Below are 17769 nucleotides of genomic sequence, written 5' to 3' on the forward strand. Positions count from 1 at the left end.
CATCAAGTCGTCAGTATCAAGCCAGAATCAATAGTCCCGCCCGTGCAACATTTGAACCGACGACCGATAGTACTAGCTAAATCAGTTTTGGCTAAAGTTAACATTAGCTTGCGTCTAAACATGAGCCAAGCAACCGCACAACTTCCTAATGTGAAAACCAATACATGCACCATAATTCAGTAACGTTAATATAAATGCCTAAAATACGTATCACAACACTCCTGATTACAGAAAATACTGCTTACCAGAAATCGCCCGCAGCAACTTCCTGCACTTGTTTCTATAGCGACGCGTCTTCACAGCTTCCCCTTAAACCGACCGCGCTCGGAAACTGCCTCATAAATTACAAAGGCCACCGCTGGAGGACCAGCGCAAATTGCAACTGCCTCGAGCTGGGGCGTAATTCCATTACGGAAACACAGTGAAACGAGATTTATTGGACAAACTCATGTAGGTCCCTCACCATTTCGTTCAATTAACGTTTTGCTACAGAACCGGCGTAATGAATATGCCCCAGTTTATCACTGGTTAAAATGGTGGGAGGCCTTTATTTGACAGACGAATCATTTAATTTCAGTTTATTCAAGGGGCCTGCCATCATTACACGTATAAGGATTTGCAAACGCAGCAGAAAAAAAATCATATAAAGACTAAAACAACAAATTATTTTACAGGTACCTAAAGCATATAGTGTGTAATAGTGCACTGGTTGCTTTTGTTGTGTGAACACAGTAATAAGTAGTGATGAATAGACTGAACACTAATTTATGTATATACACTTTATTACAAATATTATCTTTTAAATTACTGATTACAAATTGCACAAAAATACATGTATACACGCAAGTACAAAATACGTGCAAACACACATGACAACAGCAATCGATCTTCAAAATCATTGCGAAGACTGCTTGGCCCGTAGCTTCTGTAAGGTTTTCTGTAAAGAGAGAAAACAGAATTCATATAAATTCAAACGGACTAATGTTGATGTACATCAACCAACTTTAAATTTCAATATCATTTGACGTTTTAGTCATTTAGCAGACGCGCTTATCCAGAGAGACTTACGTTAATGAGTTCATACATTTTAAAACCTCTCTGGGTTAGGGGGCAGTATTTCCACATCCGGATGAAAAGCGTGCCCAAAGTAAATTGCCTGCTACTCATGCCCAGAAGCTAGGATACGCATATTATTAGTAGACTTGGATAGAAAACACTCTGAAGTTTCTAAAACTGTTTGAATAATGTCTGTCTAACAGAAATGTCTAACAGAAATTATTTGGCAGGCGAAACCCGAGCACAATCCATCCAGGGAATTTTTTTTTTTTAGGTCAATCTGTTTTCCATTAGTTTTCTATGGCAAGCCGTTTTAATAGAAATATGCTTGCAGTTCCTATGGCTTCCACTATTGTCAACAGTCTTTAGAAATTGGTTGATGTTTTTCCTTTGAGTAATGAAGAAGTAGCCCTTTCCTTTCTAAGAGTCGAGCCAAGTGGACTGTTTTGTTTGGGGCGCGTGACCTGAAGCTCGCTCCACTTTGATTTTATCCGCTATTGAACACAGTTTATCCCATCTTAAATTTGATTGATTATTTACCTTTTAAAATACCTAAAATTGGATTAGGAAAGTTGTTTGAAATGTTTGGACTAAGATTACAGGTAATTTATTAGATCATTTGTAGTCATGTTGGGCAAGTTGGAACCAGTGTTTTTCCTGAATCAAACTCCTCAAATAAATTGACATTTTGGGGATATAACGACAGAATTAATCGAAATAAAAGGACCATTTGTGATGTTTATGGGACATATTGCAGTGCCAACAGAAGAAGATCTTCAAAGGTAAGGCATGAATTATATAGTTATTTCTGAGTTTTGTGTCGAGCCTGGCGGGTTGAAATATGATTGTCATGGGTTTGTTTGATGGGGTGCTGTCCTCAGATAATAGCATGGTTTGCTTTCGCCGTAAAGCATTTTTGAAATCTGACACGGTGGCTGGATTAACAAGCTTAAAGTTAAGCTGCATTTTGGTGTATTGCACTTGTGATTGTATGAAAGTTTAATATTTCTAATAATTTAATTTGAATTTGGAGCTCTGCCATTTCACCGGATGTTGTCAATCAATCCCGCTATGTTATAATACTTTTTTCATACAGGTCCCCCGTTGGAATCGAACCCACAACCCTGGCGCCATGCTCTACCAATATCACATATCATTCATTTAAACATTGGGGTATTTTAAATGTTACCGTATGAAACTCTTTGGCCTTCTCCCTGTTGTTGGCATATGCCACCTGTCTGCTCCTGACCTCCTTCTGAAGCTTCACCTCATCTAGTCGGCTGTACAACCTGCAGAGAGACAACCAAGAGGGAGGTCATGAGAGAAACATGTCGGATATCAGATCATGTTAATGTGATGTGTGGTTGGGTCTTGTTCGAGCAGAAAACAGAAATAACCTGTTACCTCTCTGTTCTCTTATGCATCTCAGCCACGTCCTGTTTCCTTATCTCAGGAGTGCTGATCCTCACCTCCCCAACCTTCTTCAGCTTGGCTTCACTCACCGAGGACAAAGAGAGGAGGACTCGGTTCAGTAACAGTCTACAACACATAAGACCAAGTCTTTGACCCATTACTAACCCCACTTTCCTTCCCCAAGAGTTTCCATGTGTTGGTTGGTTGTTAACACAATATTATACTTATTTTAGTCTATTCTATTGTTACCTAGCATGGGAGGCTGCAAGGGAGTTTGGGGCTTTGGCTGTTGCTTTTTCTGCTTGGCATACCCTCCTGCATGGGTTGACTCTGCACTCCTCCCCTCTCTCCTGGGTTTAGAAGTGGTTGACTGAACAGTGGTTTGGTCAGACTGGGCCCTGGTGGTTGTGTTGGCCCTACTCTCACTGATGTCAGACTGGGCCCTGGTGGTTGTGTTGGCCCTACTCTCATTGATGTCAGACTGGGCCCTGGTGGTTGTGTTGGCCCTACTCTCATTGATGTCAGACTGGGCCCTGGTGGTTGTGTTGGCCCTACTCTCATTGATGTCAGACTGGGCCCTGGTGATTGTGTTGGCTCTGGCTTCATCCCTCTTGGCTTGAATCTCCTCCACCCTGCGGGCAGACCTCTGGATCAGGGCTCTGCGTTTCTGCTGGAAGGCCTCCTGTAGATTCACGCTGGGACACGACTGGAACTCCAGTAGCATCACTTGCCATAGAAAATAACAATACAAGTATAACCAAAGATTCATGTATGCATTTAAAGACCTTGTAAAGACCAAGAAAGGATTCAGAGAATGAAAGAGAAGAGTAGGAACCAGAGAAGTTTCAGGTCTTCTGATTCTCACCTGCATGAGAGGAGGTTGTCTCTTTCTCCTGTAGACTGGCGTCCTCTCTGGCAACATCGTTGACTTTGATTCCTAGGAAACATCACACCAAGTTCAGGGACTACCCATCAAAATGCATGCAACGGAGGAGGTTACAGACGAGACTCAGTTACTCAGTCTTCAGACTCCTCTGGCCAGTGGGCAATCAACTTTTCCACAATGTATCGTTTTTCAGCATCTTCTTCTTATACCTCTATCTCTCCTTCCTCAGTGAGGTCCTGGCCCTGTAGTGTGGTGTCTGTCAGGCTCACCAGGGTCGGCATGGACTCATCCATAATCCCCTTCACACTGCCCACCTCCTAAGAGAGGAGGAGAAAGACATCACACAGATCAACCAATAGCAGCACACAAGACTCCTTTCTCAAAGCCCACCTCTCGAGTGACATTAACACAACTCCTTCACTGAACCCAAAGTCTGGGAAACATTTTAATAGTGAAAAAAATGTCATGAAATACATACCATTATTCTCTCCCAGATGGGAGGGCTGATCTTTGACTCTGAACATAGCTGGTCATCTGGCTCTCCTGCATCTAGGTCCTCAATTTTAATAGCACCTCTTTTGTCAAGTCTCTGAGGTGTTGGTGTACTCTCCATATCAGTGTCCCCTCCTTCAAGTGGCATGTCCAAAGTGGAGACATCTTCACAGGCTGCTAGACCAACCTCCTCCGCTCTAGGGGATACCTGCAGGGCAGAGTCATGGGGGAGGCACTGGGATATGGTCAGCTGGTACAAGGAGTCGTGCAGGGCGGGCGAGGACTGAGGTGGTTCCTCCGCTCCTCTCAGGCCCTCAGGAGACGGTTCAAAGGTGACGGAGGGGTCTGTGTCATCCTCAAACTCCTCTGAGCATGCAGAGAGCTCAAGGTCCCCTGCAGGTGCTTCATGGTCACCATCTTCGTCGTGGGAACATAGCCCCTCCACTTCCTCTTCTGGAAGGTGAAAGGTCATGAAGGGTTCGGCTGTCTCGTTATGTGTGACCTCAGCCAGGAGGGGGTGGAAGGAGTCGGAGGCTGGATCCACTGAGAGACAGAACAGAGGTAAAAAAAATATTAACATTCAGAACCTAGTACCTAAGCCATATAATCACAACAAATGAGGGATTGGGGAATACTAGTTAGCTGGTGGGTCAGTGTGAATGCCGCAGGAAATGGAGGATGAAAAAATAATATCAGGGAATTCTGATTCATCATTAGAAAACGACTCTAATAGACTCACCCCCAGTGCTGTCTGCTTCCTGGGAGCAGGCCCCAGAGTTCTGCAGGCTCTGGTAGTGTGGAGGCTCCCGTCCAGGGAGAGAGGAGCTGCTCAGTAACTGGGATTCAGGGGCTCCCTCTGGATCAGAGAACACTCCTGTCTGGCCCGAGACCCTCAGATCCACCCAGCCTAGGGAGTTAGAACCACCAGCTTCTAATGTAGAAAAAAACAAAAAAAAACTCAGGTTTCAGTATAGCATTAGCAAGAAATGTGCTCTTACACACTGAAATAAGACATGCAATAACACAAGCCAACACACAGTAATATTTCATCCATATTCATTGACTCGGTTACCTGAGCTCCCACTCCATTGGGCAGCAGACTCATCCAGCTCTCCAGCCAGAGGCCTCATCACCCGGCTCTCATCCTGGACTTCATCTAGCCACTGGGATGACTGGTCCAGTCGCTGGCTGACAGAGATTGACTGATTGGAGAGCCCGCCAATCATTCTGCTCAAAGTCGAATCCCACCCGTGGTCCAGTGAGGTTGATTGACCTGAGAGCTGGCCAATCATTCGGCTCAAAGTAGAGTCCCAACCTTGGCCCGGCGAGGATGACTTATCCGAGGGCTGGCCAGTCATTGGGCTGAAAGTGGAGTCCCGCCCCTGGTCCAGAACCAATGAGGAGGACTTGTCTGAGAGGCGATCCATGATCCGGTTGACAGTGTTGTCCCATTCCTTAACAAAACATTTTAAAAAGAGATGCCTTGAATTAGTTAATGTTGATACTAAAAATGTGAATATTTACTCTGAACCCATAACGCCATTGAATGGAGTACGAAGGTGTTGATGGACCCACCTGGTCCTGCCCCTGAGCTCCTGACTCCCAAACAGGTGACCTGTCTGGTCCCTCATTCTCCTGCAGTAGCTTAGACCAGGGCTTCTGCTGCGACACAGAGGAGCTTGGCTCCTCACACACTGACCCCTCTAGTACTGTAGATGGACCTGGATGGGAGGAGGAAGAGTAAGAAAAGGGGAATTGTAAGAGGCTGCCGTTTGGAAATTCACTAATATAGGATACTATAATCAAAAAGAGATGAAAATTGTGTGTGTACCCGTCTGGTTCCCAGTAGTACTAAGAGAAAAGTTGAGCTCCCTGGTGTATTTGTCTATGATGCGCTGGATACTGCTGCTGTGTATGAGTGAGTCTAAAATGGTACCAGATACACCGCTACAGGAACTATGTCTGGATGAAGAGGAGCCATTGACCGATATCTTTTTATTTGTTCCTCCTCCTCCCATTCCAAACCCAGCCATGAGCAGGGAAGAGTCTTCTGGGGGAAAAAAAGAGGATAAAAGATACATTTGAAATGTAACTCATTTCTGACAAGACCGAATTGGTATATACTCAATTGATCAGTCCTACAGACAAGTCACACACACCTATTTGGGTGGAGGTGTGTTCAGGGTCCGTGGAGGTGTGTTCAGGGTCCGTGGAGGTGTGTTCAGGGTCCGTGGAGGTGTGTTCAGGGTCCGTGGAGGTGTGTTCAGGGTCCGTGGAGGTGTGTTCAGGGTCCGTGGAGGTGTGTTCAGGGTCCGTGGAGGTGTGTTCAGGGTCCGTGGTGGCATAGCTTCCAGAAGAGATGGTGGTAGAGGACAGGTAGTCAGGTTCTGAGGGTCTACAGGCTGACTGGAAGGACAGGCTCTCCAACTGGACAACACAGATGACAGGGACACAACACAGGAAGACACCAGGGTTAGACAGGAAGGGTATAATAACATAGCGACAGTATATAAATAACACTGGAAAGAGCTCAGTTCAAGTGTAGAAACCTTCATGAAATATGTTTTCACATATACTTCAGGAACAATTGATTTACATCATGGCTCAGAAAGAACACACACACACACACACAAATAAAGATACACGGACACACACACACACACACACATAATGATACACGAACACACACAGAGAGCTCAGTTCAAGTGTAGAAACCTTCATGAAATATGTTTTCACATATACTTCAGGAACAATTGATTTACATCATGGCTCAGAAAGAACACACACACACACACACACAAATAAAGATACACGGACACACACACACACACATAATGATACACGAACACACACAGAGAGCTCAGTTCAAGTGTAGAAACCTTCATGAAATATGTTTTCACATATACTTCAGGAACAATTGATTTACATCATGGCTCAGAAAGAAAACACACAGCGCAGTTCAAGTGTAGGAACCATAATGAAATATATTTTAAATATACTTTAGTTCAGGGTAATATTGATTGACATCATGCTCAGAAAGGAAACAGAAACCCAAACAGTCACGAACACAAGACAAACACAAAACAAAAAACTGCTTCTCATGCAATATCATGGTATTGTAGGACAGACCAAAAACCCTCAGATTTGGCAACTTATCATTTATCCACAATATGGTGGACCTCTGAGGGGGAAATAGAACCAGTAAAAACCCTTACCTCTGTAGGAGATTTACCAAGGACACCTCTCCCAAACTGACAGGAGTGATAAGACCGTTCTGGGAGTGCTGTGGTGGGATATAGGACAGTTGGATTAGAGTAATTGAAAATGTCTGAGAGGACTCCATGACCATCAGTCTAAAGCTTATAAAAGTGAAAGGATCCTTATCTTATACTCCTGTGGTAACCATCCTGGCATACGATATCTCTCTATTCCCCTTCATCCATTCCTCCTTTCCTTACCAGGTCCAGGAGAGGCACCAGCCTCTAGCTGTAGTCTCTCTCTCCAGGACAGCTTGCTGGATCTACCAGACCCGGTTAATGTCTCACTCCCAGTCCCAGCTGTGTGTTCCCATGCACTGGACACAGAGGTGCTGGAGTGACCTCTTTCAGAGTGGCCCGAGTGGTCCTGTTCTTCTGCGATTGCCCTTTCAATAGATACTGCAACACTCTCTTCTGCACAATACACAGAAGCTGGTTAGATACACGCTTGTTTATGAAGGATGTATACAAGTGGTTACTAGAGTTGACCACTGCAGTGTGGTGTATGGTGCCCCCTGTGGGTGTGGCTGGCTGACCTGTGATCAGGCTGGCATTGGCTGGCGTCTCCACCTCCTGGATGGCACTGAGCTCGTGCTGCTCTGTCATCTCCATGACGGCCAGCCTGGCACGGGCCACCGGGGGTTTGGCTGCCCGGGGGTGGGGGAGTGGATGAGGGGCAGGTCTGTCTGAGTGTGAACTCTGGACGTAGAGTGTGTCATCTTGGCTCTGACTGGTTTCTACCGATGTTGAGGTTTGCCCATTGGACTCCTCGATGGCCCGAAGCAGAGCTGCCATCAGACGGAGACGCTCTGACCCCAAACCATCAGTGGTCTCTGGACCAGGCTGGTGGAGCCACACAGAGATCGAGACAGACACAGACAGATATGGCTGGTAAGCTACTTTATAGTCAGTAGGCAGAGTGTATCCATGCAATTTCATTGACATAATGTACATGTTTGGGCTAACTATTAGTTCTACATGTTAGTGTTACTCTTACTTTTTGAATCACTTTAAACCAATAGCAGACCTGCCTTAGTAACAGCAGGTAAAACCCTTAAGGTGTCGTTTGTTTCCTTACCTGTGTGTCATCAGCAGTGAGCAGTGCCTGTAACACCTCCCTCTGTCTCCTCCTCTGCTCCCTCTGTTCCTCCTCCAGTTCCCTCTGCTGCATGAAGAGCACCTCCCTCTGGGCCTCCACCCGCCGCTGGGCCTCCCGTAGCTCCTGCCTCTGCCTCTCCACCTCCTCCCCAAACTTGTCCGGGGCCCGCAGGACAGACCCAGGATTTACCGGGGCCTCCCCAGGATTTACCGGGGCCCCCACTTCTGAAAGGGTTGGGCTGATGGGTGGGATGGGGTCAGTTCTTGATAGGAGTGGGATGTGTGGAGTAGGGTGGAGGGAAACAGGATGTGGTCTGTAGGACTGGGGGTCTAACGAGGTAGAGGGTGGCGGTAGCTTCTCAGGGACATCCTCTGTGACCCTACTAAACACATTTTCTGCCAGCCATACACCTGCTCTTTGGTCCCTTAGGCTTTCAAAGGTGGGTTCTAGCTGCACTGGTGAGGTTCTGGAGTTAATATGCGAGCCAACTGTAGTGCCAGGGAGGAAGAGAGTTTGAGCCAAGATGGAGGGCTCCTGTGTGGGGAGGTCCAAAGGGGTGTGAGCTCTAGAGTGGGGACTAAGTGCTACAGGGAGACAGGGGAGCAGGGCAGAACCAGAGGGGAGTTCTAGGGGCACTGCCGGGAGATTGATTCTTCCTTTAAAGTGTGGTAGAAGACGGGCTGTGGTACCAGGAGGGAGACATGTTGAGCTAGTTTGACCAGAGTAGCGGTTTCTTAGCGTGCGTTGGTACCCTTCCAGACGCAGGCGAGCCTCCTCCACGGACTGCTTATGAAGCCTAAGAGATTGAAACATTGAAAATATTTTTTTTTAGATAAATGACCAAAACATCCATAAAAGTAGACATAAGTTAGGTGTTGATAGATAGATCTATATATATGACCAAAACATCCATAAAAGTAGACATAAGTTAGGTGTTGATAGATAGATCTATATATATATATGACCAAAACATCCATAAAAGTAGACATAAGTTAGGTGTTGATAGATAGATCTATATATATATGACCAAAACATCCATAAAAGTAGACATAAGTTAGGTGTTGATAGATAGATCTATATATATATATGACCAAAACATCCATAAAAGTAGACATAAGTTAGGTGTTGATAGATAGATCTATATATATATGACCAAAACATCCATAAAAGTAGACATAAGTTAGGTGTTGATAGATAGATCTATATATATATATGACCAAAACATCCATAAAAGTAGACATAAGTTAGGTGTTGATAGATAGATCTATATATATATGAGTCAAATACGGCAGATAGGGTCAGCCACAGCAAATGAGCATTTAGTGCCTCGCTCAAGGTTTGAACCAGTGACCTTTCAGTTACTGGCCCAATGCTCTTAACCCGCTAGGCTACCTGCCACGTGAGACACAAATCAGCAATAGGCAGCTGTTTTGATTTCATCATATGAATCAGCCATGGTGAGAAACACACCTGTTCTGGTCAAAGAGACGCTGCTGATACTCTCGGATTCTCCTGGAGTGGTCATCCTCAGCAGCTGAGTGTATAGTAGACTGCACAGGGACAAACACAGAACAGGTCAGTGTTGCATGTGTTGCATATGTGGAAACACACAGTCAAACACACAGAGCTCAGTTCAAGTGTAGAAACAATCATGAAATATATTGAAAACATACTTCAGTTCAGGGTAATATTGATTTACATCATGGCTCTCACACACACACACACACACACAGAGCTCAGTTCAGGTGTAGAAACCATCATGAAATATATTTTAAAATATAATTCAGGGTATTATTGATTCACATCATGGCTCAGATAAATACACACACAATCCCACCACAACCACATCTCTTCACACACAATCCCACCCACCTCGGGAGTTGGAGCAGCAGGGCTGACGTCTTGGGCTGGTGTTTTCTGTGTTCCAGATGCAGCAGGTGTGTCCTGGTTCATGGCCGTCTGCAGCTGCTCTCTCTCTTGCTGGGCCTCCTGCAGCAGCAGCTCCAGCCTGCTCTTCTTCTCCTCTAACTCCTGTAGCAGGGCTATCTGCTCCTGCTTTTGCCTCTCCAGCTCCTCCTCCTGGACAACAGAGGCAACCACAGGGAAAACTATGAGCTTTCAGCTTTAGAGACACTTTCCCAGAAAGGTTAATACATTCACTTTATTTTACACCCCCCCTCCCACTCAAGACAGATCTATTATGCAGACATGTTATGGACATGCATGAATACATAGATACAAAGACACACACCCTCCTCTTCCTCTCGGTTTCAAATGTGTGGATCTTGATGGCTTGTTTATCAGGATGGAGCAGGGTACCAGCCACTATGGACTCTTCTGTTGTCTCTATAGCTAATCAGATAAAATACATGAAATGGATCATTAAGAAAAAAACACTACAGAAAAAAAATATTTTCTTGAACCTTCAACCTTATAGCAGCAAATCAAGGTCTACAAAGGGCTCACTAACCTTGGGCTGACTGAGAGGGGTCTGGGAGTCTGGAAATAGTGGTCAAAGGACGGCCCCTCTCCTCACTGGCCAGAGAACCTGTCTCAATGGTCGTAATGCCTGCGGACGTGTCGCACTCTGCTGTCGGGGTAGTTCGGCAGTCACCTGGGGGATCAACCAGCCTCCGGTAGCTCCACTGGTCTCTCTGTGACCTGATGCGGGTCAATAGTTTCTTCAAGGCCTGTCTGGGAGCACCACCTAGAGGCCTGGATGGTTCTACAATGACAGACAAAACAATTGTTTATTTCGCGCACACGGTCCAACTCCATTTATTACAGTTTCCACATAACCTTTCTTGACAACACTATGGTCATACTCTGATAGTCAGTAAATCAAACATTAACCAAAGCCGGAGTCCAACGGCAGAAATTTCTTCACCTTCATCATGTTGTTCCTCTGCCCCAGCCAAGGGTGTAAGGTCAGGGGTGGCCTCCTGGGTCAGGTCTAGGTCTTCATCCTGGCTGCCAGTGGACACAGCTAGGAGAGGCTCTGGGACCAGCTGCAGCACCAGGTCACCTTTCACTCCTGCAGGCAAGAGATCAGTACAGGTTTAATTAGACGAAAGAGAAACTCCAGTCCAACATACTAATGGTAATTACTAATTAGGTGCCATTATAATGTGTGTCCACACTACTCTGTCTGGGATAGAGTCAATATCTCCATTTCAATCAAGTAAAACTTATCTACGCACCATGACAATACCAACAAATGTTGTCCTCGGGGCCAGAATAGAAAAACATTGTTGCAGAGAAAACTATGAAAAATGTATTATGATTTGGATCGCAGCTAGCCTACCTCAGCAGTACTGTATCATTTTAACTGTATCATTTTAATCATTTTAGTCAATTAGATTCTTGCTACGTAAGCTTAACTTTCTGAACATTCGAGACGTGTAGTCCACTTGTCATTCCAATCTCCTCTGCATTAGCGTAGCCTCTTCTCTAGCCTGTCAACTATGTGTCTGTCTATCCCTGTTCTCTCCTCTCTGCACAGACCATACAAACGCTCCACACCGCATGGCCGCGGCCACCCTAATCTGGTGGTCCCAGCGCGCACGACCCACGTGGAGTTCCAGGTCTCCGGTAGCCTCTGGAACTGCCGATCTGCGGCCAACAAGGCAGAGTTCATCTCAGCCTATGCCTCCCTCCAGTCCCTCGACTTCTTGGCACTGACGGAAACATGGATCACCACAGACAACACCGCTACTCCTACTGCTCTCTCTTCGTCCGCCCACGTGCTCTCGCACACCCCGAGAGCTTCTGGTCAGCGGGGTGGTGGCACCGGGATCCTCATCTCTCTCAAGTGGTCATTCTCTCTTTCTCCCCTTACCCATCTGTCTATCGCCTCCTTTGAATTCCATGCTGTCACAGTTACCAGCCCTTTCAAGCTTAACATCCTTATCATTTATCGCCCTCCAGGTTCCCTCGGAGAGTTCATCAATGAGCTTGATGCCTTGATAAGCTCCTTTCCTGAGGACGGCTCACCTCTCACAGTTCTGGGCGACTTTAACCTCCCCACGTCTACCTTTGACTCATTCCTCTCTGCCTCCTTCTTTCCACTCCTCTCCTCTTTGACCTCACCCTCTCACCTTCCCCCCCTACTCACAAGGCAGGCAATACGCTCGACCTCATCTTTACTAGATGCTGTTCTTCCACTAACCTCATTGCAACTCCCCTCCAAGTCTCCGACCACTACCTTGTATCCTTTTCCCTCTCGCTCTCATCCAACACTTCCCACACTGCCCCTACTCGGATGGTATCGCGCCGTCCCAACCTTCGCTCTCTCTCCCCCGCTACTCTCTCCTCTTCCATCCTATCATCTCTTCCCTCTGCTCAAACCTATCTCCTGATTCTGCCTCCTCAACCCTCCTCTCCTCCCTTTCTGCATCCTTTGACTCTCTATGTCCCCTATCCTCCAGGCCGGCTCGGTCCTCCCCTCCCGCTCCGTGGCTCGACGACTCATTGCGAGCTCACAGAACAGGGCTCCGGGCAGCCGAGCGGAAATGGAGGAAAACTCGCCTCCCTGCGGACCTGGCATCCTTTCACTCCCTCCTCTCAACATTTTCCTCCTCTGTCTCTGCTGCTAAAGCCACTTTCTACCACTCTAAATTCCAAGCATCTGCCTCTAACCCTAGGAAGCTCTTTGCCACCTTCTCCTCCCTCTTGAATCCTCCTCCCCCTCCCCCCTCCCTCTCTGCAGATGACTTCGTCAACCATTTTGAAAAGAAGGTCGACGACATCCGATCCTCGTTTGCTAAGTCAAACGACACCGCTGGTTCTGCTCACACTGCCCTACCCTGTGCTCTGACCTCTTTCTCCCCTCTCTCTCCAGATGACATCTCGCGTCTTGTGACGGCCGGCCGCCCAACAACCTGCCCGCTTGACCCTATCCCCTCCTCTCTTCTCCAGACCATCTCCGGTGACCTTCTCCCTTACCTCACCTCGCTCATCAACTCATCCCTGACCGCTGGCTACGTCCCTCCGTCTTCAAGAGAGCGAGAGTTGCACCCCTTCTGAAAAAACCTACACTCGATCCCTCCGATGTCAACAACTACAGACCAGTATCCCTTCTTTCTTTTCTCTCCAAAACTCTTGAACGTGCCGTCCTTGGCCAGCTCTCCCGCTATCTCTCTCAGAATGACCTTCTTGATCCAAATCAGTCAGGTTTCAAGACTAGTCATTCAACTGAGACTGCTCTTCTCTGTATCACGGAGGCACTCCGCACTGCTAAAGCTAACTCTCTCTCCTCTGCTCTCATCCTTCTAGACCTATCGGCTGCCTTCGATACTGTGAACCATCAGATCCTCCTCTCCACCCTCTCCGAGTTGGGCATCTCCGGCGCGGCCCACGCTTGGATTGCGTCCTACCTGACAGGTCGCTCCTACCAGGTGGCGTGGCGAGAATCTGTCTCCTCACCACGCGCTCTCACCACTGGTGTCCCCCAGGGCTCTGTTCTAGGCCCTCTCCTATTCCCGCTATACACCAAGTCACTTGGCTCTGTCATAACCTCACATGGTCTCTCCTATCATTGCTATGCAGACGACACACAATTAATCTTCTCCTTTCCCCCCTCTGATGACCAGGTGGCGAATCGCATCTCTGCATGTCTGGCAGACATATCAGTGTGGATGACGGATCACCACCTCAAGCTGAACCTCGGCAAGACGGAGCTGCTCTTCCTCCCGGGGAAGGACTGCCCGTTCCATGATCTCGCCATCACGGTTGACAACTCCATCGTGTCCTCCTCCCAGAGCGCTAAGAACCTTGGCGTGATCCTGGACAACACCCTGTCGTTCTCAACTAACATCAAGGCGGTGGCCGGTTCCTGTAGGTTCATGCTCTACAACATCCGCAGAGTACGACCCTGCCTCACACAGGAAGCGGCGCAGGTCCTAATCCAGGCACTTGTCATCTCCCGTCTGGATTACTGCAACTCGCTGTTGGCTGGGCTCCCTGCCTGTGCCATTAAACCCCTACAACTCATCCAGAACGCCGCAGGCCGTCTGGTGTTCAACCTTCCCAAGTTCTCTCACGTCACCCCGCTCCTCCGCTCTCTCCACTGGCTTCCAGTTGAAGCTCGCATCCGCTACAAGACCATGGTGCTTGCCTACGGAGCTGTGAGGGGAACGGCACCTCAGTACCTCCAGGCTCTGATCAGGCCCTACACCCAAACAAGGGCACTGCGTTCATCCACATCTGGCCTGCTCGCCTCCCTACCACTGAGGAAGTTCAGTTCCCGCTCAGCCCAGTCAAAACTGTTCGCTGCTCTGGCCCCCCAATGGTGGAACAAACTCCCTCACGACGCCAGGACAGCGGAGTCAATCACCACCTTCCGGAGACACCTGAAACCCCACCTCTTTAAGGAATACCTAGGATAGGATAAAGTAATCCTTCTCACCCCCCCCTCCCCCCCCTTAAAAGACCTAGATGCACTATTGTAAAGTGGCTGTTCCACTGGATGTCATAAGGTGAAAGCACCAATTTGTAAGTCGCTCTGGATAAGAGCGTCTGCTAAATGACTTAAATGTTAAATGTAAATGGATCACCCCTCCTTACTCCTCTCTCCAGTGTACATGTCCTCGAAGGCGAACTCCATATCCCTCTGCCAGTCCTCCTTCATTTCCTGTCTCTTGTGGAGCGGCTGGAAGATCTGGGCAGGCATCTGAGCCATCACCTGCCTGCGCCTCAAAAGGTCTGTCTGATGCATGTGTTCAAGCTCCACCAGGAGGCGCTCTCGGTCCTGATACAGCCAAAGCAAACATAGGTATTGCTGTTGTTTTGGCCTTGACGCATACAATATGCATTCAAAGGATTTCAGGAATTCATTTAACATCTCAGGACAGGTTTAGCCTCGTTACGCAGAAAGTTGTACGTGGACTTTTCTTTCATGTTATCACTTGAATCGCCTTGAACAAGGCGAGTGTGTTTGTGTAGCAGTATGTACCTGTGTGAGCTGTTCCCTCCTCAGCGCGTGGTTACCCCTGAGACGAGCCTTCTCCAGCTGCTCCCGACTCGCTCTCTGCTCCTCCTGTCCGAGCTCCTGCAGGCGCTGCATCTCCTCCAATGCCGCCACCTGTGCGTTTGGCTGGGGGAACAAAACACACCGGTTACAATAGAAAGAGGACAATATATCACACTGGGCCATTGCATCTTTCTTAACTTTTAAAGATAGATTACCTGTGCTGTGTAGACTTCCCTGTCCACTGCAGTCTCTGGCATATGATAGTGAGTCACAGAGAAGGCATCCACGTCTGATTTCTTCACTGCATGCAGCTTCCTTGACTCAATACTCTGTTAACAGTAAAAAGAAATGCACAAAATTTGAGAATATATTTGCTGGAATTGTAAGATCTACTGAGACTGCTGTTTGCTCATACTACAATAGAATATTGTTAATTAAATGTGTGCTTTAAGAATGGTATGTGGGTTTGGAAGGAGAGCTCTATATTCCATTGTTACAGTGCCTTTGATTAAGAACTTTCCATCGCAATGACCATAGTTCACAATGTGCCCGATTCCTTAACATTAAATTGTACCTCAATTGGGTTGGGTGGAAGGGATGGGAAGTTGGCCACTTTGGCTGCTCTCTGCTTCTCCACCTGTATGGACTTCTTCTTAGCCTCGATAAAACTTGAGGGAGAAGAAAAACACTCCAGATTTAATATCAAACATTCCAGATTTAATATCAAACAATGTAAGAAGCCCAAGTTTGTTTGACCAAATAAAATCCCGTTGATAGCCTCACCGATTTTGTTCCTCCTGATCTTTCTGTCTCTGTGATTTGAGCTCTTTGAGGGCTACTCGATAGCGCTCATCTGCCCGAACATGATTCTCCTCATTTTTCTGTGCAATTGCCTCCCAGTCAGGCTCCTGGGGAAACAAGAAGTGTGCATTGATCAACCAGTTGTATAGTGAAGTAGACACACAGGTATTTTGTGATCTGGGACATGACCCAAGTTGCTTAAAAAAATCTTACAAAACCCAGTCAAGTTACACTGGCAGCCTGTAATGTATCACACATTGCTAAGACACAGGTTGAGAGTTGAGTGTTTACATTTTCTTTGGCACTTCTATGTCCCTCTCCCAAAACTCGGAGATTGTCCTGGTATAACTTTTGCAGGGTCTTCAGTTTCTCACTCTGCTGTTGCTCCCACTCCCCCTTCAACTCCTCTGCCAGGTTTTGTAGCTCGCGCTCCCTTCGCAGTTGCACCTCCGTGCGGATTTGTAGAGCGATATACCGCTCCTGTTCCCTCACCTGTGAGAGTGCTGATCATTAGCTACCATTTGGTAGTGTATGCATTGACAGGATGTAAGCATCGTCACTGAGAGCGAGTGTTAGGTGTTAGCTACTATATACCTGTTGTATTCGCAGCTTCCTTCTCCTCTCGTGTTCCTCTCGAATGAGTTGAGCTTCTTCATTTGGACTTAACCGTAATCGAGACACATTTCTCTTCATCTTTATAAAATTCAGGGATGTTGAAAGGCGAAAATATTAGTTATCTGATCAACGGCACTGTGTGAAAAACACCCATGACAAACAAAGGCCAGCCAGTTGTGCTAAACTAGCTGGCTAGCACCAGAAACTTCAGAGTAGGAAAAATATTCCGGTTTTCGCAATCTAGATTGTTTAAATATTGATGGATTAGCTAAACAAAACACTATGCTAATTTGAAGTAGCTAACGTTTAAATGCGTTACAAAATCCCCCTCCAACGTGTTGTTTATTAGCCGAAATCCATGCCAACGAGTGAAAGCGTTATTTCGTTGTTAAACGTCACTTCCTGTATTTTAAACCGCGCTAAATCATGTGATTGGATGCGTTCCACCATGCCCAAAAGGTGGCCGATTTTGCATTACCGCCACCTACTAGACTGGAGTAAAACTCCCTTATACTTTGCTTGAAAAAAATAAATAAATACCCTACCATTTAACACCACACTCACAAAAAATAACACCACCCTACTCCACTATTTATATATATTTAGTCCTACCTCATGCCAACAAACTGAAAGGGTGGGACCACTAAACACCCTGTAACTCTTCTGATGTCAAGTCTCGCACACCCAAGTACCTCTCTGCAAATGCCACCACAACCTCCATTTTCAGCGACTTACGTTCCATCCCTACTGTTGATAACCATTGCTATAAATGTTAAAAATACAATCTTACTGAAACATATCACTATCCCTCACTATCCATCTACTACTCACACCACTCCTCTCAAGACCCCCACCCCCCGACCCACCTTCCTCTGCTTTCTTCACTGCCTCAGCATATGACAACTTCTGCACTACTCTAACTCTGAAGGTGGCCGATTATGGCTGCGTTTCGACATGGAGTCCAATTCTGATATTCTGAACCAATTTATGGTTGATCCAAAAATGTGGTCTGAGGCTCCATATGGAGGATGTGACGAAGTTGCGGAGCCTCAGGAAGCATGCTGATTAGGGGAGGGATTGGCCGGGGAGTTACATGTAGGCCGTCATTGTAAATAATAATTTGTTCTTAACTGACTTGCCTAGTTCAATAAAGGTTCCATAAATAAAATGGGGAGGGGGT

The 17769-nt window shown here is 46.8% G+C and overlaps 2 protein-coding genes across 3 annotated transcripts; both read right to left on the reverse strand.

Moving 5' to 3' along the window:
* Positions 1-764: 764 nt before the first annotated feature.
* LOC115120199 (centrosomal protein of 295 kDa-like) lies at positions 765-2811 on the reverse strand. The gene is made up of 3 exons (XM_065024341.1): positions 2461-2811; positions 2246-2345; positions 765-937 (listed from the first exon to the last, which is right to left on the reverse strand). Exons 1-3 carry the CDS (start codon positions 2625-2627, stop codon positions 896-898), a joined length of 309 nt encoding a protein of 102 aa, XP_064880413.1. The 5' UTR covers positions 2628-2811; the 3' UTR covers positions 765-895.
* A 296-nt stretch (positions 2812-3107) lies between these two features.
* Positions 3108-16988, reverse strand: LOC115120198 (centrosomal protein of 295 kDa-like). 2 transcript variants are annotated; one of them, XM_065024340.1, is made up of 25 exons: positions 16569-16988; positions 16266-16466; positions 15957-16081; positions 15748-15841; positions 15389-15502; positions 15156-15296; positions 14768-14951; positions 11091-11237; positions 10674-10928; positions 10455-10555; positions 10076-10282; positions 9674-9753; positions 8183-8999; positions 7641-7947; positions 7306-7518; positions 7063-7130; positions 6007-6274; positions 5679-5894; positions 5423-5568; positions 4920-5301; positions 4587-4778; positions 3834-4390; positions 3565-3672; positions 3335-3406; positions 3108-3195 (listed from the first exon to the last, which is right to left on the reverse strand). In XM_065024340.1, exons 1-25 carry the CDS (start codon positions 16665-16667, stop codon positions 3193-3195), a joined length of 5097 nt encoding a protein of 1698 aa, XP_064880412.1. In that variant the 5' UTR covers positions 16668-16988; the 3' UTR covers positions 3108-3192. The 2 variants fall into 2 exon arrangements, with proteins under 2 accessions (XP_064880412.1, XP_064880411.1); XM_065024339.1 differs by having other exon boundaries at positions 5679-5897.
* Positions 16989-17769: the final 781 nt, after the last annotated feature.

Source organism: Oncorhynchus nerka, linkage group LG11 (assembly GCF_034236695.1).
Source record: "Oncorhynchus nerka isolate Pitt River linkage group LG11, Oner_Uvic_2.0, whole genome shotgun sequence".
Taxonomy (NCBI): Eukaryota; Metazoa; Chordata; class Actinopteri; order Salmoniformes; family Salmonidae; genus Oncorhynchus; species Oncorhynchus nerka.